Consider the following 14,204-nt stretch of genomic DNA (forward strand, 5'->3'; position numbering starts at 1 on the left):
AAATTTACCCCACACAAACCCCAATAAAAAAAAATCATTAGTTGGGCTTAAAAAACAAAAGGAGATAGAGATGGGCAGAGAGAGATGGGCATGGCAGCTTTTGGTTTTTAAAGTGTTTTAATCCTCTTTTTGATTAGTTGTTTTTGGAATGACTGTCTGCTGAAGGAAGAAGAGAGGGGTGTGTGTGTCATGCGTCAGTGTTACATGAAAGTGGTTTGTGGAATCAATAAAAGTACACCCCACCTCTCACCTCACCCCCCTAAAAAGTGCAACATCTACACAATAATATTAAATAAATAAATAAAAAGGAAAAAAATAATAACATCCAACAAAGATCCTCTCACCCATGGTCATGGTCATGGTCATCAATCTCAAGCCCCCTTCCCTCGAGATATTCCTAGATAAAGTAATAAATTCCGGACATTAACAAATGGCCGAGCTCAGGGAATGTTGTTACAAGAATAAATCTAGAAATATAAAAATCAATTAAAAAAAATAAAAAAAAAATTTATTAATAAATTTTGTTTAGAAATATTCTAACCTGATAAGTTCATTAATAAAAATTACAACTTACTCATGTATTTATATTTATATTTTTATTTCATGATTTTTTTTTCTTGATTTATTTTGTTTGTTAGACTATTATACCTTTATGTCTATTATTGATATATATTACTTAGAAAAATGACATATACATTTTCTTTTTATCGCTACGTCTATTTTGGTAGTTATTATTATTTACGTTTTTTTTTATCAGTTTTATTCATATTTGTATTATTGTTTCATTGTGTCAGGGATTCGAAACTCTCTATTCGCTAGGGTTTAGAAACTTTAATTTACATATGGTGGTGAAATAATATTATATTCCTCCATGGTTGCGGTGAAACTTTGTATTCTTTCATCGTCACGTTGTGTTCGTAGTTCTGTGTTCTTCTATTGTTGCTCTGTTCGGAACTTTATGTTTTTTCATTGTTGTAAGTTTAAACTCTGTTTATATCCAATCAATTTTGTTACAAACATATTTTTCAAAGATGGATTTGGTTTGATTTGGATTGGTAGAATTGTGAAATTGAATAAATTGTTAATGACAGTTATAATGATAAAGATGAGGATACGGGTGATATTGTTTTCTTTTTAAAATGATTGAATTTTTTTTGGATTTCTAATCCTATTACTGCCATTGTTTTTTATTTTTTTGTCAATCAATGTGAATATTCACATTTCACATTATTTGAAAGTCTAAGAAATAAGTGTTAGAATATAGATATGAACATAATTATATATTTTACAAGATGTGAATGTTTACATATTGGCTTTGCTTGGGAAGTTAGCTATTTTAGTTTTTGACTATTTTAGTAGGCTAAAATTTTTGTGTTTGGAAAGATTGTTGGATTTTTTTTAGTTGAATGTGATGTTTGTGAGAGAAAAAGTGAAATAATTATGGGTTTGATGTCACATTTTATCTTATTAGCTATTTTAACTTTTTTTTTTTTTTTTGTGTGTGAATTTTAGCCTAAAATAGGCTAAAATAGCCCTTGTCAAACAGCGCCATTATTGGTTATTTGTTACTATGCCTGTTATTTGAATAATTATTTTTTTGTTATCATTAAACAATCGAAATAGTCTCTCTTTTTTTTTTCTTTCAATTTTGTTTCATGTTGCAGTGTAAATGTTCATATTGGTATGAATTTTGTTTTTCTAAAGTTAGTTGTATGTTAATTGTAAATTGTGAACATTCACATTGTATTTTGGTATGAGTGTATTTTTTTTTTGAAACTTTTTCAAAAGTTAATTGTATTTAGGTTTTTTTTTACTATGTTTGTTGGTTGAATAATCATTTTTGTTACCATTGAACAATCGAAATAGTTGATTTATGCTTTTTTTTTTTAATTTTATTTTATGTTTTCATGTTTCAATGTGAATGTTCACATTGGTATGAGTTTAGGCTTTGTTTGGTAGAGCTTTCCAAATTTAATTCCACCTCTTGGTTTGAGTGTGGTGTTTGGTTAGAATTTTCAAAAATTGATTTCACGGTCACTTTTGAAAACATGTCTATTCGGTCGTCCCCTGGACATCCGACTAGTTGATTTGAGCAGTATTAGTATTTTTTTTGGGTACCTGTTATTTTTATATTTTAAATAAAAAATATTTTCAGAATTTTTTAATTTCTTGTATGAGCTTTGAATAGAATTTTAGGTTGTGTGTTTGTTTATGAGTTGTAAGTTTTTGAATCAAATATCATATGTCATATTAAAATTTTCAAACTCAATTCAAAACTCTTTTCAAAACTCATAACCAAACAAAATTTTCACACTCAAATCATAATTTCAAAACTCACAAACTCAAAACACAACTCTATTATCAAATCATAATTCTAAAACTCTATCAAACGCTACCTTAGTTTTTCTATGGTTAGTTGTATGTTAGTTGTAAATTGTGAGCATTCACATTGTATTTTGGTATGAGTTGTTTTAAATTTTTTTTTAAAGTTAGTTGTATTTTGTTATTTGTTTTACTATGTTTGTTGGTTGAGCAATTATTTTTGTAACCATTGAACAATCGAAATAGTCGATTTTTACTTTATTTTATTTTCTTTTATGTCTTCATGTTTCGGTGTGAATGTTAATATTGGTATGAGTTTTTTTTTTTTTTTTAAGGTTAGTTAAGTTAATTATAAATTGTAAACATTCACATTGTATTTTGGTATAATTTTTTTTTCGAAGATTAGTCGTATGTTTGTTGTTTATTGTGAACATTCACATTGTAATCTAGTATGTATTTTGTTTTTTCAAAAGTTAGTTGTTTGTTTGTTGTTTACTATGAACATTTACATTTCATTTTGATTTTCATTCAGATTTTTTGTTACATTATTTTTAAAATTTTCAAATTATAAAAATGTTCAAAGTTCATAATTTGATATTTTCTCCATGGAATGTGGGAGAGATTTTCTGCTTAGAATAGGGAGAGATTTTCTCCATGGAATTAAGGAAAGATTTTCTCTTTAGAATGAGGGAGATATTTTCTCTATAAAATGAGAGACTATGTATTAGTTTCAAAATAGAAACTTGTGTAAAAAATTAGAAAGGATGATCTGGTAAATTACATCAAACAGGACTTAATGGAATACTCAAAAAGAATATGAGTTAGTAGGACTTTTGATAAAATATGATTTTATCAAAAAATGACCAAAAAATAGATGGATGAGTAGGATTTTTGAAAAATGAATTTCACAAAAAAAAATCTTGTAAAACCTTGTTTAGTTCTTTGTTTGGTATTCCTAAGATTGTTGTTGTTACAAGGTTTCTAGCAAACTCATGTACGTGTATTTATGTTTGAGCAACTCATATACATGTATTTATACAATTAAATCACATCCCATAATTTAAGGAATTTAGATAAAAGCAATCCCCAAATGCCGAAACAATAAATAATGAAATTCTATATATGATTTTTGTCTTTAAGACAGTGAGTTTTAATTCCTCTTATGGCATTAGGACACGCTGTACCAATTTTGTTTTTAAGGATGAATGATCTTTGTAATTATAGTATTCCAGGAAATAAGATGACTAAGACTGACCCGTGAAGAAATGCGGTTGTTTATATAAGCATCCATAATATATATTGCTTTCTTTTGTCTTTTGCAATTTCTTTTTTGAATTTAAATTCTGGGAATATGAAAAGAAATTCTCATACTCTACAATTACTCTCCTTTACCTTTTGAATTTTACATAGTTTTTGTAATTTTGTTAATGGAGTTCAAGGCAACAATAATATATTCTTTTCTTTGTAATGCCCTGACCCAGTGACAGGCATGCTTGTTCACTTTATTGGTACATAAAGGCCATGTTTTTTTCTTGGGTCTGACAGAAGGTTTTAGTGGGATGGATTTGGCATGGAAAGGAAAGCTAGAGGTGGGTTAATAATGGGTTCTGATCTGGAAATTACATTAAACCAAACAAACCCTATTGCAGCTTGGTCATAAAACTAGCTTTCTCATTCAAAATAAGCTGGTTTTGGCTTCTGGGTACCTTTTGTTTCTCTGAAAATCAACAGAAATGAAAGGAAGAAGAACAGAGGATGCATTCAGGTTTCTAACTCTTTTCTTGTTTTGGGCTTCTGTCAATGGTATGCTTTCTCCTAAAGGTGTGAACTTTGAAGGTAAGTGGATTATTTTTGGCTTTTCTTGAAGTTTCTTGATTTTCGGGTTCTCAAAGTTGGAAAATTTGGAGTTTTTTGATCTGGGTTTTTATTGTTTCAGTGCAAGCTTTAATGGGTATAAAAACTTCTCTGGTGGATCCTCATGGTGTTCTTGATAATTGGGATGGGGACTCTGTTGATCCATGTAGCTGGGCTATGGTCACTTGTTCTTCTGAGAATCTGGTCATTGGCCTGTAAGTCCCTATTCAAACTAAACCCATCTTTCTTTTCATCCAAACAAGGACTATCAGATACATATCTTCCACAATGAAAAATAATAAAAATCCTTTCAAACATGGTCTTCTTGTGTTGTTGTAGGGGGACTCCAAGCCAGAATTTATCTGGTACTCTCTCTCCAAGCATAGGCAACTTAACAAATCTTCAGATTGTGTGAGTGTTGCTGCCCAAATATGTATATCACATATTCATAGGCAATTTTTAGAATATTTTAAAAATTGGAATGTTAATTTCTTTTTGTTTTTTGTGTTTTGCAGACTGTTACAGAACAATAACATTACAGGACCAATTCCACCAGAGCTTGGAAGGCTCTCAAAGCTCATCACACTCGATCTTTCCAATAACTTCTTCACCGGCGAAGTTCCATCTTCTCTTGGTCACCTGAAAAGTCTCCAATACATGTAAGCATTAAATTTTATATTTTTAAAAGATTATATTTAGAGGTATAATTTTAAGTTTGACATGGGTTTTACTGAACTTGATTTAGGAGGATTAACAATAACAGTCTCTCTGGAGCAATACCATTGTCGTTAGCCAACATTACCCAGCTTGCCTTACTGTAAATTTCTTGAACTTTTTTGTATAATCCATACACAGTCTCTGTTTATCTGTTGAAATGTGCATCAAAAGAATGGTCTTGAGACATTCCATGGATTTGTTCTTTGCAGAGACTTGTCTTTCAACAATTTGAGTGGGCCTGTACCCAGATTTCCTGCTAAAACATTCAAGTAACCGGTTCTTCCATATCTCTTTCTTTTTATTATTATTATTTTTTATTAATAATTTGGCTATCTGAACTTCTCTCTGAGGGACTAGTTTCTTTTGTGATTGCAGCATTGTTGGAAATCCTCTGATCTGTGGGTCAGAAAAAGATTGCTATGGAACCACATTGATGCCGATGTCCATGCCATTGAATAGCTCAGAAAGTATGGAATTGAATAAAAACTTCTCTATATTTCACTTATTTGTTTCTTTGTTTTTTTTTTTACTCTCTCTTTAGTTTATCTTGAACAAACTCCAAACTCTTTCGGATATTTTGAATTATGGACCTCAAATGCATTGTTATCTTCTCAGCTCTTCTGATTTTCATTAGTTAAATTTCAACAATCCCACATTTTCTTGTATTATTCATGACCTAATTCTCTATATTTTGTGAAGCTGGATCGCCTACTGAGAGACCAAAAAGTCACAAAGTTGCCCTTGCCTTGGGATTAGCCCTCGGTTTCATCTGTTTGCTCATCCTTGGTTTTGGGCTGCTGTTACAGTGGAGGCAAAGACAAAACCAACAGATCTTTTTTGATGTTAAGGGTATGTAAAATTTGAAAAAAAATGGGTTAAATAGAGCGCTATAAATCAATATCAACGGTGGATATTAGGTATAAAATGGATCATTATTACTAAATGACTTTTGGGAATTTCAGATCGGCATCATGAGGAAGTTTCCCTCGGAAACTTGAGGAGGTTCCAATTCAGGGAACTTCAAGCTGCAACAGACAATTTCAGCAGCAAGAACATACTAGGGAAAGGTGGTTTTGGTAACGTTTACAGAGGCTATCTCCGAGATGGGACAGCCGTGGCTGTCAAGAGGCTCAAAGATGGCAGTGCTGTTGGAGGAGAGAGACAATTCCAGACAGAAGTAGAGATGATCAGCCTAGCAGTGCACCGCAACCTCCTCAGGCTGTACGGGTTTTCTATGACTGCCACAGAAAGGCTTCTAGTTTACCCATACATGTCCAATGGCAGTGTCGCTTCTCGCCTAAAAGGTAATGATGAGACTATTTCGTGCAATTTATGCAGCTGCTTATAATTTTTATTTTGGAAATCTGGGAAGTAGAGGGAGATATGTTTTTAGCTTCTATTTTTTGAATTATCAACTTTCAGCTTGCTAGTAGCCACACCAAATAGGCCATATATACATAAGCATATCTCAGATATGATATCTGTGTGAATGAATTGCTATTCTAAATAGTTGATTCCATATAGCTTGATTAGTACTTCATTAATTTTGGCAGCAAAACCAATATTGGATTGGGGGACTAGGAAGAGAATTGCTTTAGGAGCTGCAAGGGGCTTATTGTACCTCCATGAGCAGTGTGATCCAAAGATAATACATAGGGATGTGAAGGCTGCAAATATACTTCTTGATGAGTATTGCGAGGCAGTAGTGGGAGATTTTGGGTTGGCAAAACTTTTGGATCACCAAGACTCACATGTGACGACAGCTGTTAGAGGCACTGTAGGCCACATAGCCCCCGAGTATCTCTCCACCGGACAGTCTTCTGAGAAAACCGATGTATTTGGTTTTGGGATTCTCCTCCTTGAATTGATCACTGGACAGAGAGCTCTAGAATTTGGCAAGGCAGCTAACCAGAAAGGAGCAATGCTCGATTGGGTAAGTACTGTATCACTAACTTCATGATTCAATTACGGGGTAAGGCTGCGTATGTTAACCCCTCCCGAACCCCACTTTGTAGAAGTCTCGTATACTGGGTCACTTTTTTTAACTGTTGAGGTTCACCAATAACCCATCTCCAACAAGTGTGAAATTTCTCAAGTTACTTGTAAGAGCTCATTAAATCTTCTGAATATTGGTTGTGATTGCAGGTGAGGAAAATTCATCAAGAGAAGAAGCTCGATTTGCTTGTGGATAGGGATTTGAAGAACAACTATGACCGGATTGAGCTCGAGGAAATGGTCCAAGTGGCACTTTTGTGCACCCAATACATTCCGGGCCACAGACCTAAGATGTCTGAAGTGGTGAGAATGCTTGAAGGTGACGGGCTTGCAGAGAGGTGGGAAGCTTCTCAGAGAGTTGATGCAACCAAGTATAAACCATACGAGCTATCCTCGTCCGAGCGCTACTCTGACCTCACTAGTGACTCTTCATTACTTGTGCAAGCCATAGAACTCTCTGGCCCGAGGTGAATTACTTGCATTTCTCTAGAAGTTAGTACAAGACTAGAAATTTTGAAAGTAGAAAATTCTATAGTTGTATTTGTTTGCAGTAAATCCAAAGCCAATTGAAATTATTTGTTGTATAGTAGTAGCAGTATATCATAGCTCCTAAGGGCTTTGCTGTCATTTCCTTACTGTACAGATTTGGATTTGAGGAACTGAACTGGATTCGATTTTGAGTTATTTTCTTTCAAAATGTATATGTTCTTTTGAATGAAGTTTTGCTTTCTTTTTTTTCTTTAGCAAAATAGAGATTCAGAGAGAAATGATACAGTAATCTAAGTCGTTGTTTGGAATTTTTTTTTTGATTTTTTTTTAAAAAACTTTTGTGAGGGAAAAAATAAAATGATTATGGTTTGGATGAAACATTTTGTCTTATTAGCGTATTTAGTTTATTTTATCTTTTGTATTTTTTTAATTCCAACCTGAATTGCCAAAGTGGATGAACCCCTCCAAATTATGTGTTTGGTAACGTTTACGTTTTCAGTTTATATTTATAAAAATTTTATAAACTGGTTTTTGTTTATTTTTAGAAAAACATAAACTGCAAACGCGTTTGGTACTTGACAAAATGTTTAAAAAAATTTAAAAATATAAAAAGAGTGAGAAATAGCAAGTGGCGGCAAGTGGTGGCGGAAGACGGTGGTGGAAAGTGATGACGGTGGGTGGTGGGTAGCTGGTGGTGGCGGGTGGGTGGTGGTGGTGGTGGATGGTTGGGTAGGTGGGTGGCGGTGGTGGGTGGTGGGTGATAGTGAGTGGGTGGTGGTGGTGGTGGTGGCGGCGGTGGCGGTGGCGAGTGGCAGGTGCGTGGCGGATGGCGAGTGGTGGTAGCGGGTGGTGGTGGTGGTGGTGGGTGGGTGGGTGGGTGGGTGGGTGACGGTGGTGGGTGGTAGCGAGTGGGTGGTGGTGGCAGGTGGGTGGCGGTGGCAGGTGGGTGGCAGATGGGTGGTGGATGGGTGGGTGACAGTGGCGAGTGATGGGTGGTAGCAAGTGAGTGGTGGTGGTGGTGGCGGCGGGTGGTGGGTAACGGCGAGTGGTGGGTGGGTGGGTGGGTGACAGTGGCGGGTGGTAGGTGGTAGTAGTGGTGGGTGGTGGCAGGTGGATGGCGGGTGGGTGGCAGATGGGTGGTGAGTGGTAGTGGCAAGTAGGTGGCGGGTGGTGGGTGGTAGCGGGTGTATGACAGGTGTGTAGTGGGTGGTGGTGGTGGTGGTGGTGGTGGCGAGGGGTGGATGGTGGTGGCGAGTGGGTGACAGGTGGGTGGTGGTGGGAGGTAGGTGGTGAGTAGTGGTGGGAGGTGGTGGTGGGAGGTGGGTGGTAGTAGTGGAAGACGGTGGTGGAAAATTGTGGCAGGTGGTGGCTAGTGTTGGGTGGCAAAAAAAAAAAAAAAAATTAAAAACTCAAAATGGAAACACATTTTTTGTGTTTTCATTTTTTGGCCAAATTTATAAACTGAGACCACTGATTTATAAATCAAAAATTTTACCAAACAAGTTTTTATTTGAGTTTTTAAAATTTTTGTAAATATAAACAGAAAACAAAAAATGTAAGTGTTACCAAACGGCACCTAAGTGTTACCAAACGGCACCTGTATCCCGCATGTTTTTGTACTCAGCCTCTGGTTTTAGCCATTTTGTGCAAACAAAAATGAGTGAGACCTCTAAAATTGGAACTCTAAAGGGACATTAATTTGTCCTTTTTTCCCTCCTATTTTGTCTTTTACCTTCCTCTGTTTTTTTTTTTTTTAAATGATGACAGCTCATTAGAGCTGTTTTTGAGCAGCTCTAATTAGAGCTCTCTAGCAAACCCCTTTGTGCAAAACAAAAAGGAAAAAGTGCCAGGGAAACTCTCCATGTTCTTATTGTTTTTTATTTGCATAAAGAGCAAGTACAGGATATATATTTCTGTTTATACAAGGATGCCCATAAAAACTTTGTTAGGATATATCGCCCCAATATATGAAAATCATGGATCTATATTTTATGGGCATAGATGGCAGACATACCTTCAGAGTTCAGTTTTGGAAACAGAAAAGATAATAGGTAATCTTGTAACCAAATTGATCAAAATGTGAATTGGGAGTTTCCGGGGGGAGTTATTTTGTTAATGTACAATGAATATTTTAGATTCAAGTCATTAAACCCTAAAATCCGAATATAATACAAGGATTAAGGATCAGAAAAATACCAAACTGCCAAATACAAATGTCAGATCAGAATATATGTTAATCAGATCATTTAGGTAATGTTCTGCGAGGTTGCTTTGAGGCATACATTTCCTTCAAGGAGTGTGTGCTTTTTTTATAGTGAGAAGTCTTCCCCTAATTTAGATTGATCCCATTATATCAAGTTAATCCCATGGTTTCCTTTGCACATTGAATTTTCCTCCCACAGTTGGTTGTCTGTAATTGCCAAACTCAAAGGCTTTCTCTGAGACAGAAAGCTTCAGTCTATTGAGAATTCTTGTGACATTTTTTTTTTCCTTCAAAATTGAAAATATTCTTCAATCCCTTCTAAATCAAGAAAAAGAAAGAAAGGTATCGTGATTCGTAGTCAAGTGTCTCCAAGCCCTCAACACACACACTTCACTGCAAATCAAAACATCAAAACTCGCTATATAATTCATTATTTACAGAAAGGCTAGTACAATAAGTTTGAAAATGTGTGGGGTTTTTTTTTTTTAATTATTATTATTATTATTATTATTATTATTATTATTATTATTATTATTACAGAAAGTAGGTAGTACGCAGCACAAACGTAAATGAGGTCTGAAAACAACTTTATAACTAGATCCCGAAAAATGAAAAATAAAAAAGAAATACACTCAAAAAAACAAAAATGATAAAATTCCACTTATTCAATTTGGAATTGAAAAAATATATGTAAAAAAGGTTCAACACACAAAATGATAGAAAGTACAACTGAATAACAATAACAAAAAAACAAACAAAAAAATTCATTTACAAACATACACAACAATTTAAGAATTAGAACACAAAAGGAAAAAGGAAAATTTAGTTAATATTCCTCCATTGGACCCTTATTTGATGAAAATGACAGTTTAATTTATTTTGTTTCATAAACTCCCAAGGAGGTGCATAATTGAGCAAAGACAAAATAAAATATCGTTTTTTTTTTAGACAATATTGCCAGAGCAACATGTTACTGTGAAATAGAGTGGTTTTATTTTAGAATTTCATAGTCAACATAGATTTTATTTGATAGATCTTAATAACAGGATTCTAAAAATACTAATTTTATTAAAAACGACATCTAGATCAAAAGTTATATTATTTTAAAGTTCAATATTTTGATAACAGTGGTATTGTGTTGCACTTTTTAAGAAAAACAATTTGTGTTTGTCCTAAATGCATTAAAATTTTATTAGGAAGAAAAAACTCAAATAGTTGATAAAAAATAAAAGCACAGCAAACAGCAAAAAAAACAAGCCCTTAATTAGCAACCAAAAAAAACACAGAAAACACCCCTCGAAAAATAAATAATAAAGGTCTGAAAATAACAACTACAAAATTGGAAGGCCAAAAATATTAAAATAAAAATAAACTTATAAAACACCCAAAATATAAAAATAATTAGGACCAAAAAAATTATTTAGAAAACAAAAATGATAAAGCCTCCGTTTGGGAAGTGGGTTGGCTTTTTAGCTTTTTGGCTTTTTTGGCTATTTTAGCCTGGGCTTAAAAGCTTGGTTTGGGAAGGGCTTTTTGGCTTTTTGACTTTTTTGAGTTTTTTTGTGAGAGAAGAATGTAATGATTATGGGTTGGATGTGATGTTTTGTTTGTTATGGCTAAAATAGCCTATTTTGTTTTTTGTGGCTAAAATAGCCAAAAAAGCCTAAGAACCAACTTGCCAAACATAACAAAAACCACGCCACTTGATTTAGAATACATGCGAAAAAAAATGAACACCTTGAAAACAAACAAAAAGTTGTAAAAACAATTTATATAAAAAATGTTGCATTAAACAACAATATAATATAAAACAATTAAAAAAAATTAAAACACGAAAGAAAAACTCCCAAAATATAAAATAATAAATAAAATAGCTTAATTAAGGTCTGAAAGTCACAACTTCAAAATTAGAACCCAAAAATATAATATAAATATATTCAAATTTGTAAAAAAAAAAAAAAAACAAACTTAGAAAACATTCAAATTAAACAATAAAAATAATACTCAAAAACTAATGATACATGAAAACAACAACTTAAACTATAACAGAAAATACTCAGAACTCCCAAAACAACAATCAATAAAAAGTACAATACAAAAAAATAAAAAGTTGAAAACAACTTGAAAAATAGAAGAAAAAACTCAAAAAAAACCACCCAAAAGCAATGATAATAAAAATTGTTGCAATAACAGCAGCTCATTTAAAAATTAGAACACTAAAAACTAAAAATTAGAAAGAAGAAAAAAAATAAAAACAGAAAAAACCCAAAAAATAATAAGCAAATATATATAGTTTTGTATTAACAAATAATATAACAAATTAAAAACTATATTACACCTATAAAACTCATAAAACAACTGAAAACAATAATAACAAATAACTTAACTAACAAAAAAGGAAAAATTAGAACACAAAAAAAAAAAAAAAAAGAAGAAGGAAAACCAAAATAAAAAGTACATGCAAAAAAATGAAAAAATAAGAAGAAAAATAACTTGAACACACCCACGTGAAAAACTATAACAATAAAAAACCTCTTAAAACTCAAAAATAGTTTCAAATCAGAAAACAAAAAAAATTGCACTAACAATTGAGTAAACAAAAACAGAAAAACAATTGCATTAATAGCTGCATTAACAAAATAATAATAATAATAATAATAATAATAATAATAATAATAATAATAATAATAATAATAACCTCCCAGAAAAATCTTAACCAACTAGATGGGAAAATGGTAAAAATTAGAATATAAAAAATAAATAAATAAGAAAAATGAAAGAATTGAAAACAACAACTTAAAAGCTGAAAAGACAAATAAATAAATAAAATAAAATTTTAAATTAAAATGTAAAATGTAAATTAAGGTCTGTAAGTAACAACTTAAAGTTAGAAGAACCAAACTAAATAAATACAGACATTGAGGAAACACACCCAAGAAAAAAAAAAAAGAAAGAACAGTAATAAAAATAAAAACAAAAACAAAAACAAAAACAAGTGAATTGAAATTTGAAAACAACTTAAAAATTAGAAGAGAACACTCAAAAAACAGCCAAAAATAATAATAATAGCTGAATAAAAAAAAAACACACCCAAGAAAAAAAGAGAAGAAAGAACAGTAATAAAAATAAAAACAAAAACAAAAACAAGTGAATTGAAATTTGAAAACAACTTAAAAATTAGAAGAGAACACTAAAAAAACAGCCAAAAATAATAATAATAGCTGAATAAAAAAAAAATTAACGTCCCAAAAAAAAATTAATTAACCAGCTGGGAAAATGGTAAGAATTATAATATATTTAAATAAAAAAAGTTGAAAACAACAACTTAAAAGCTGGAAAACACAAGAAAAACAATTAAATTTTATTTTTTTTAAAGATGTTAATAAATACAGAAATTGAGTAAACCACCCAAGAAACAAAAAAGGAAAGCACAATAACAAAAATAAAAACAAATGAATTGAAAGTTGAAAACAACATAAAAATTAGAATAAAAAACTCCAAAAATGCCAAAAACAATAATCATAAAAAATAGTTGCACTAACACCTAATAGACAACGATACAAAATTAGAACACTAAAACAATTGAAAAAAAATAGCCAAAAAAAAAAAAAACTAAATTAGCCGCGTAGAAATCAGCAAAAGAAAAATAAGAACACTGGAATTTCTAAAGAAATTCACATCAATCCAGAGAAATTTTTCAAAATTAGAGAAATTCTCCCCTTCACCCCAGAGAAATTCACTCCAATCCAGAGAAAATCTCTCTCTCCAACCCAGAGAAATTCCCCCTCACAATCTTTTTTGGTTGAAAATTATAAACCTTAGGCAAAATGTGTTCCATGATTCATGTCACGATCCAAATATGGTACTCGGATGTTCGGCGTCGCAACAAGATAATAACTGAAATCATAACAAATTAATAGTGTAGCGGAGTAAAATAAAAGGGTACTCAAATCTTCATTTAAGTATAACAAAAATGTGTACATTGGAGCTTCTATTCAATTGTAATACTCAAGCTGTACTATGACTACAAAGTGCCTTGTGCCTATCCCATATACTGGTTTTGACACGTCAACTGAAAGTGGTTAATAGCTATAAGCACATGATAGAGTGAAAAATATTATACAGTGAGTATGAAGGTATAAAAATTACCATGGATAATTATTTCAGCTAAAACATTAACATAACTTAATTTGAATAAATAACTTATTCAATGTGGCAGAAACTGAAATATAGAAATTATGTAAATAAATAACCATAATCACCGTACAGAACAGAACAGAGGTCACTGGAGTGACAATCAGAACAGAAGTCAATGGATCCATGACAAACAGAGGGCCATAAAGTAGCCAAACAGAGGTCAATGGTTATTTAAGTCCCTCAAGGCATGAGACTCCCGTGGTGGTACTTATAGAAAATAATTATTTACAAAATTATTGTCAAATAATTTCTAAAATTTAAACAAACATATCCATAGATTTCATTTTAAACAAATAGAGTTCAAAAAATAATTAACGTAATTGACATATAAATATAAGTTATAAAATATAATTCGTATAAATAAAGCATGATAATTCAAAATATACATAAAATATATTATAATGACTTAAAGTCTAATATAACTCAT

The 14,204-nt window shown here is 32.0% G+C and overlaps 1 protein-coding gene across 1 annotated transcript; it reads left to right on the forward strand.

Annotated features, from left to right (window-relative positions):
- Window positions 1-3,202: 3,202 nt before the first annotated feature.
- LOC114307840 (protein CLAVATA3 INSENSITIVE RECEPTOR KINASE 5) lies at window positions 3,203-7,637 on the forward strand. The gene is made up of 11 exons (XM_028253273.2): window positions 3,203-4,158; window positions 4,259-4,391; window positions 4,516-4,587; window positions 4,692-4,835; window positions 4,922-4,993; window positions 5,103-5,162; window positions 5,269-5,360; window positions 5,593-5,742; window positions 5,856-6,197; window positions 6,447-6,826; window positions 7,039-7,637. The coding sequence occupies exons 1-11, from the start codon at window positions 4,056-4,058 to the stop codon at window positions 7,357-7,359; spliced, it is 1,869 nt and encodes a 622-aa protein (XP_028109074.2). The 5' UTR covers window positions 3,203-4,055; the 3' UTR covers window positions 7,360-7,637.
- The last annotated feature ends 6,567 nt before the right edge of the window (window positions 7,638-14,204 follow it).

This window comes from Camellia sinensis, chromosome 1 (genome assembly GCF_055761805.1).
Source record: "Camellia sinensis isolate YWXY chromosome 1, ASM5576180v1, whole genome shotgun sequence".
In the NCBI taxonomy this organism is placed as follows: domain Eukaryota; kingdom Viridiplantae; phylum Streptophyta; class Magnoliopsida; order Ericales; family Theaceae; genus Camellia; species Camellia sinensis.